Below are 7,512 nucleotides of genomic sequence, written 5' to 3' on the forward strand. Positions count from 1 at the left end.
GAAAGGAGAAGTGCTCACTAACACAGATTTAGACAGATTTGTGAACAATATTTGAGAGAAATAGGCCTTTTGTGTACATAGAAAAAGTCTTAGATCTTTGAGTTCAGCTCATGAAAAATGGAGGCAAAAACAAAAGTGTAGCGTTTATAATTTTGTTCAGCGTATATACCTAAATTAGGGTGACCATACGTGCCATTTTCCCAGGACCCGTCCTGGCCAGGATTTCTATATTGCCTAAAATATCTAGGTTTTGGCTTTGTTTGCGTGTGCAGATCGATCAGTGTATGACATCAAAATATCATACAGACGGTTCCAAAATGCTCTCGAGGTACTTTGATGTCAAACACTGATCGATCTGAGCCGCGCTGCTTTTAAGTCAAACACACATCCTATGTACGCGTAATTGCATCGCTTTGACCGTAGATCCCACCTTCTCACACACACCATGATTGGTCCATTATGTACAATGCCTGCATGTTATTGGTCAAACTACTTTTCGATCATTACCGTCAGCAAGCATGAAAACAGGAAAACAAAGCCAAAACAAATCCTGGCAAGGATGCGTCCTGGGAAAATGGCACATATAGTCACCCTAACCTAGATGCCTCATTATCGACTGTTTCTATGGGCCGTGATACATAATCCATCTGCCATTTTTGGAACCGTCTGTGAATCTTTGAGCGAATTGACTGTGTGCGTCTACAACAGCAAGTTATACGCTTGTATATCTTTGAATATTCATTGATTATTATGGTGAATGCGAGATGGCTGACGCGTCAACGTATCTGGAGCGGTCGAATAGGGAATCTACACATATCTATGGTCTGCTCGTCACTCCACGGAAGAGAGGGGCGGAGTCAGCAGAGCTCACTAGCATTTAAAGCAACATGAACTAGAACAGCTTGCTGAAAACAGCTGATTTTGACAGGGTAAAAAGGGTGTTGTTTTACACTACCATTGAGAAATTTTAAACAAAGTATGTTATAGACTTTTCATTAAGACCCTAAATAATCATATCAACTTGTGTAAAATGGGCATCCGATGACCCCTTTAAGACTTCTTCTATTCCTTAGTAAAAGTTTGTCTCAGCAGCTTTGTGAATAGGTTTTAAGAGAAAACTCTTAGCTAAAAACTTTTACTGCTATTTAGGAGAACTCTTAGTTGTAAGATAAAATGTTTGTGAATACAGGGCCTTATCTCCATAAAAAGGATTGGTCATTTCTTTTGCTCCCTTTGTAGCAATCAAATGCAAATTCTGGTCTTTCCCATACTGAAATGTTACATACAGTATATTACATTTCCATATATGAAATGTTATCATATAAATGTGTGAATGTATGAAACCAATTAGTATCTGGAAACACTTTACGTATAACATAGAGAGAATGTATGTGGGTGATAATAATATATCACCTTATAGGTAACACATGGCAATAGCACTCTTAATATAGGGCAATTCACAAGTTTACACTTACATATAATAGTATTTAGCAAATAATAAGCATTTTTGGCGTGCTGTCTTGAAGGAGGGCTCCGAGCTCAGAATATAGTCCGAACCCAGAGAACTCCCCCCACTTCTAGTATGGGATGAGAATAGTTTAAGAGTGAGGCGTTGGGGTGGAGGAGGGATGCCGGAAATCTGTCGTGGGACAGAGGTGAGTTGGCTGTGTGTATATATATATATATATATATATAGGCTAAATATAATGCTAATTTAGTTGATCAATTAGACGAGTTCCACCTGTGCTGAATTGGCTTATTATCTGATCATGCTCCTCCCGAACCTTATAAAAAAAAACATAATTAAATGTCATGCGTTACATTTCCAAAACTAGCAATTTCTTTACTGCCATTTCTTGAATGTGCATTCACAATTAAAGCATCCACAAGACCTTTATGTAGTAGTTAAGCTCAATTTGAGCATTTTAAACTTTAAATTGAAATCCGTAATTAGTGTTTAACTTTGAAGGCCAAAGACTGGATGTCCTGTTGAAAAGAGAGAAACACGCAGGAATTCGGCTAGGCTTATTTGTAGTTATTCAAATATTTCCATTGCTATGTAAAGGCAGACACACGCTCCCACACTCACACACGTTCAACTATTAACTACCTGAACGTCAGGACTCACCGATGAGCTATAATCTATGCTATTGAAAGTAAGATTAATGATGAAACACTTGAGATGCGCAGCTGTCCTTCTGCTCTCCACATCTGCACAGGTGGGTTGAAACTCAAAGCTTTATTTACACAATTAAGCAAATCAAAGAGTTGGGATTCTGATAAAAGCTGTTCAACCTTTTTACAAGACGGTTACTATAGGTAAAAGTCATTTTGAATTACAGCAGTTTTTAGTTGCTGGTATACTTAACATTTGTGGCTGTTGTTATTTATTACTATATTGGTTTGATCAGCTCAGGTAAAGTGCAATTCTGGGGGAAAAATTTACAAATGTAACCTGAATTGATATAACTTTAAAAGTTCAAATAATATAGCTTGCTATTTTAGCATGCCTGGGGCAGGGCTATTAGTGTAATTGAAGTACTGTGATAAACACAAAGAATATTATAAATGCATACTTATAATAATTACTAAAATACTTTTCTTGTTGAAGGGCTCAAGAGATGAGTAAAAGATGCCGTGCTCTGGGGCCAAAAGAACCCGATATATCATCTTAAGTGTGAGTGTGGTCATCTGTGTATTTATATTCTCCCGACCTTCTGTACAAAGACTTCTCTTTGGAGCATGTGCATGTGGTCAGTGCGTGTCAGACGTCGCTCATGACACCTGGTTCCAAAAGTGCTACGACCCCTACGCCCAACCCTTACTGACTAAGAAAAACTGCATACTCAGCAACGCCCTCTATTGGTGGTGGCAAGTAAGTGTCTTAGCCGATATAGCCACAATGTTAGGATTCTTTATGCTGTGTCATTACTGGCATTAATTATTACTGTGATACCTTGAAGAAAAACAACCTTGTTGCTTGTACCACTGGAAACCATTGGTTTAAACTTGTAATTTAGCAGAGAAGACAGCTGAAGAACATGAATGTTCTTCTGTAATATTTGAACAGAAGCTACAATATAAGAGTAGAGTGAACTACAACGCAGTAGCAGAGATGTTATTTGGCATCTTCCCGAATGAAGAAGATTACTCTGATGCTGGTCCAGGCCGCTGCAGAACCTGTGCTGTAGTGGGGAATTCTGGGAACCTCAAAGGATCCCACTACGGTGCGCTCATTGATGCCCATGATCTTGTCATTAGGTGAGTGAGAGAGCTGTTAACTGCATGTGGTCTATAACTAGAATAACCTTTCCATACATTTTCTTACCTGTCATCTCTCGACATATAGATTGTGCTATAATGTTAAGTTCATCTAAGGTCTGTGTTGTGTTATCAGCATTGCAAGTCACGTACAAAAACAACAGCTAAATCAACCACAATATAATTGTAATGATAACTTGGTCAGAGTGTTATTGTATGCACAATATAGCAAATGTTTATGTTTTACTGTGGAGTGAATGTCTCTGGGCAGTTCTAACTTTGCATAAAGATATTTGCATTAAAAAGTACATTTAAATAGGAGCCATGGGGTGTATGCTTCTAACATACAATATGTTTCCAAAACACCTGCAAAATCTCACAGGAATGCCTTTGGAAACAGAAACAGAGCACACTTTGGTTTTGTTAACACAGAGAAATTGCAGCTGATATCTGAAAGTGGAATCTAGCCACCGAAGGATGGTGCCTGTATAGACAGAGCATGTCAGAGCCTGCACTAAGGTCCAGAAGGACCAACATGTAGAAGACACAGTCCTCAAAAGACTGTGAAGTGGTCAGAAGAACTGGACTTATTAATAAATTCAGATAGAGAATATGAATGTGTTAGTGTGAAGACAGTCAGGATTAAATTCTAGAACTATAAAAGTCCTGACGAATCGTATGTATGTTCTCACCAAATATAGACGTGTGGCACACACACACACACACACACACACACACAAAAAATGCCAGAATTAATTAGACTTGAATTAGTGAACGAATAAAAATAAGGTGAAAGTCCTGACGAATCGTATGTATGTTCTCACCAAATATAGACGTGTGGCACACACACACACACACACACACACACAAAAAATGCCAGAATTAATTAGACTTGAATTAGTGAACGAATAAAAATAAGGTTTACTGCATCAAAGGGCACATAAAACATCTGCCTAAATCATTTTGTCAGGATAAATAAGGGCCCAACCGAAGGCTTTCAGCGGGACGTGGGGTCTAAGACCTCTCACCGTATCATCTACCCCGAGAGCGCCGTGGACATGGACAACTCCACTCACCTGGTGCTGATCCCTTTCAAGACTGTGGATCTGCAGTGGCTCATCAGCGTCTTTACGACCAAACACATCGATCGGTGAGACCGGTTTAACAAATGAGCACACATGACGACACTCTTGTGAATTCAGTTGTGTAAAATTTGTCATTACTTTTACTTTAAAGCATGCTTCATCACGTTTACCATAAAGACATCACTTTATTTCATCTGTGCCTACACTCCTGCTTCAGCCTGTAGGTTTATTCTTGTTTTTTTATGTTGACCACTATTCACCTTTACATATTTACATACAGTAAATAAAGTTTGCCTTAGAAGCACTGCAATTGTTTAAAATATGCCATAACAGCATCATTTCCTTTCTCTTTAGCACGTATGTTCCAGTGAAACCCAGTATAAAAGCAAACAGGGACAAGGTGAGTAGTCATCAGTCAGTCAGTGCTTCAACATGTTAACCAACCAATAAAACAGCCTATCAGGCATTCACCCAGAAGAGATGTTTGAGTATTTTATGTGAATAAAACTTATAAATGTGATTTTGGTGTAATTTCTTTTTGTGGCATCAGGTGATGATCCTCCATCCTGGTTTTCTGAAATATATTCAAGAGCGCTGGCTGCAGAAACATGGCAGATACCCATCCACTGGTTTTATTACACTCATATTTGCCTTGCACATCTGTGACCAGGTAAAACGGATAGAATATTAACACATATATTATTAAAAGAATGCAATACAGCATTCATACACTAGGAAGAGTCTGTAAAAACAGGGCCCAATATACAGTATAGTTATTATATGCATTATGGGATTGAATGATAATGTCCACTATGGTTTCGGACACCACAAATAGTGTACTATATAAGGGTGTGATTTCAGACACAGCTAAGAAGTCAGGGCAGGATATATTGAAGAGAAAAAAATGCCAAAATAGAATTTTGCTTATCACAGGCCTGCAAAGCCACATTTGAAAGCTTGGTTTATAGTGCTTGCAATTCAGGCTTTTGCATGATTATTATGCACAATCACTTTTATATGTCGGTGCTGTTTATAGTGCAGTGGCACTATAATGTTTTTTAATGTTTGATCTCCTCTATAGTGCTTTCTTTGAAATACAATATTCTGTGTAGAAATAAAATGGGTCAGATGCACAGTGTGGTCTGCACCAAATAACACACATGAATCGTGCCGACTCAAATGTAAACATGTTACTGACACAGCATCATCATGGTTCTTTTTTTTTTTTTTTTTTTTTTTTTTTGGGGGGGGGGGGGGTGTGTTGATATAGTGTAAGATCTTAGCGAGTGATTGCGTTGTGTTGTTTTTTTTTTTTTTTTTTTTTTTTTTTTGTTTGTTGGGGGGGGGGGGGGGGGGTGCGCTTTTGAAAGCATACTGCCCAGTGACAGCTTTTGTACCTTTTTTTCTGAGTGTAAAGCTAACATATTCATACTAATAGTGACGAATTTGATTCAATTTCACAGAGACTGTATTTAACACTTTAATATTGCCTGTTAAAATTGTAAAAATATTGGTTGTTTTAAATTCTACCATACAAAAACTGGTAACACTTTATTTCAATAGTCCACTTTAGACATTCTATTAACAGTAAGTAACTTTGCAACTACATGTCAACTAGCAGTTAGTAGAGTATTAATAGACTGTCTGCTTGATATCTTCTAACACTTTCTTTGTCAACTTATTCTACTAACCCTAAACCTACCCTAACAGTCTACTCTGAGAGTTAGTAGACATGTAGTTGCAAAGTTACATAATAGAATGTCTAAAGTGGACTATCGAAATAAAGTGTAACCCAAAAACTCTCTTTTCTTCAAATCTAATCTGGATTTCTCAAGTTATCTCTAGCTACATGGCAAAATAGTTATACTCTGTATGAGGGATGGTAATGGTATGACATACCAACAACATATCTACAACTAATATCCTTTATCAATATCCTAACAAACAGAATAGTCTTAAATAATATATCTTATTATCGGCCAGAATATTTTATGTTATGCAAACAGGTTAATCTAGCACACATAGCGATTCCACTGGCTTAAATGCCTTTTAACGTGAAAAAAAATAAAATAAAATAAACTTTGCACTATAAAGTCATAAATTTCTTTGTGTTATGTTACTAATAATGGTAAATAAACTGTGCTATAGATTGTAAAATTAATTACTTCTTGTACTTCAGCTACTCAACATATTAGCTATGCCCTAGGTCCTAGTGCGGAGTCTGCAGACCCATTTGTTCATGACACCAGGTCATGGGTTTGATTCCCAGGGAATGCATTAAAATGAAAAAAATAATAGATTGAATTAAAAGTGTCTACACAAATGCATAAAGGCACATACTGAAAATAAAATGAGGGAAATCAACAAGAGCTTGTGTTATATTTTTCTATGTAATGTTTTAGATCATGCATACTTGTTTCTCTGAAAGACACAGTACAGTTCCTCGATGTTTTCACACAGGTGCTCTACTCTGACGCCCCACTGCACACATGTCCTTCATTCTTGGTTGAACTAATCCTTTAAGTTTGTTAAAACATATACAAATGCAAATGAAGGCTTAGAACTGCTTTGCATTACAGCTTAGGCAATTTCACAGAAAAAGATTACTCCAAAGCACCACCTAGCGTCAAACCAGTGCTAATAATGGTAGAATCGATTTGCATACCCTGTAAAAATTATGATATTGTGGCAAGTAAATATTAACCTCTAGCACTTTCACAAAGGTTCCATGACCAATTTACATACAAATGTCTATGAATACTAATGAGTTCACATTGATATTTAGGACAAAAGTTATTTGGTTGTAACTTATTTATTTAATTATTTGTTGGTTTGTTTATTTTCTTTTTTTCTTTTTCAGGTGAGTGTATTTGGGTTTGGAGCAGATAAAAATGGAAACTGGCATCATTACTTTGAACAAAATAAGCATCATCATAATGCTGGTAATCATGGAGGAAGCTATGAATATAGTATTGCACTTAAGCTTCATGAGAAAAAAAGAATTAATTTGTATAAAGGATGGTGACCATTGCAGTGAATTTCTCATGTATTAAGTATTTATAACATTATGTATGTTCAAGATATCATGTCATGAACAAAACAAAGGCTATGTACATTATGTGCAGTACTCAGAACCTCCTAAAACAATAAATTTTTCTCAAATTCA

General features: G+C 36.8%; 1 protein-coding gene across 2 annotated transcripts; it reads left to right on the forward strand.

Moving 5' to 3' along the window:
* Nucleotides 1-1,853: 1,853 nt before the first annotated feature.
* Nucleotides 1,854-7,512, forward strand: LOC107567822 (CMP-N-acetylneuraminate-beta-galactosamide-alpha-2,3-sialyltransferase 1-like). 2 transcript variants are annotated; one of them, XM_016253599.1, is made up of 7 exons: nt 1,854-2,219; nt 2,612-2,875; nt 3,071-3,261; nt 4,232-4,411; nt 4,701-4,746; nt 4,897-5,016; nt 7,207-7,512. In XM_016253599.1, exons 2-7 carry the CDS (start codon nt 2,633-2,635, stop codon nt 7,369-7,371), a joined length of 945 nt encoding a protein of 314 aa, XP_016109085.1. In that variant the 5' UTR covers nt 1,854-2,219; nt 2,612-2,632; the 3' UTR covers nt 7,372-7,512. The 2 variants fall into 2 exon arrangements, with proteins under 2 accessions (XP_016109085.1, XP_016109086.1); XM_016253600.1 differs by lacking the exon at nt 4,897-5,016.

This window comes from Sinocyclocheilus grahami, unplaced genomic scaffold, assembly GCF_001515645.1.
Source record: "Sinocyclocheilus grahami isolate Dianchi unplaced genomic scaffold, SAMN03320097.WGS_v1.1 scaffold1191.1, whole genome shotgun sequence".
Classification (NCBI taxonomy): Eukaryota; Metazoa; Chordata; class Actinopteri; order Cypriniformes; family Cyprinidae; genus Sinocyclocheilus; species Sinocyclocheilus grahami.

Coding starts and splice junctions, on each gene's coding strand:
- LOC107567822 (XM_016253599.1), top strand. CDS start 2,633: ATGCCGTGCTCTGGGGCCAAAAGAACCCGATATATCATCTTAAGTGTG. Junction 3,262..4,231: donor GCCCATGATCTTGTCATTAG/GTGAGTGAGAGA, acceptor TCATTTTGTCAG/GATAAATAAGGGCCCAACCG. Junction 4,747..4,896: donor TAAAAGCAAACAGGGACAAG/GTGAGTAGTCAT, acceptor TTGTGGCATCAG/GTGATGATCCTCCATCCTGG.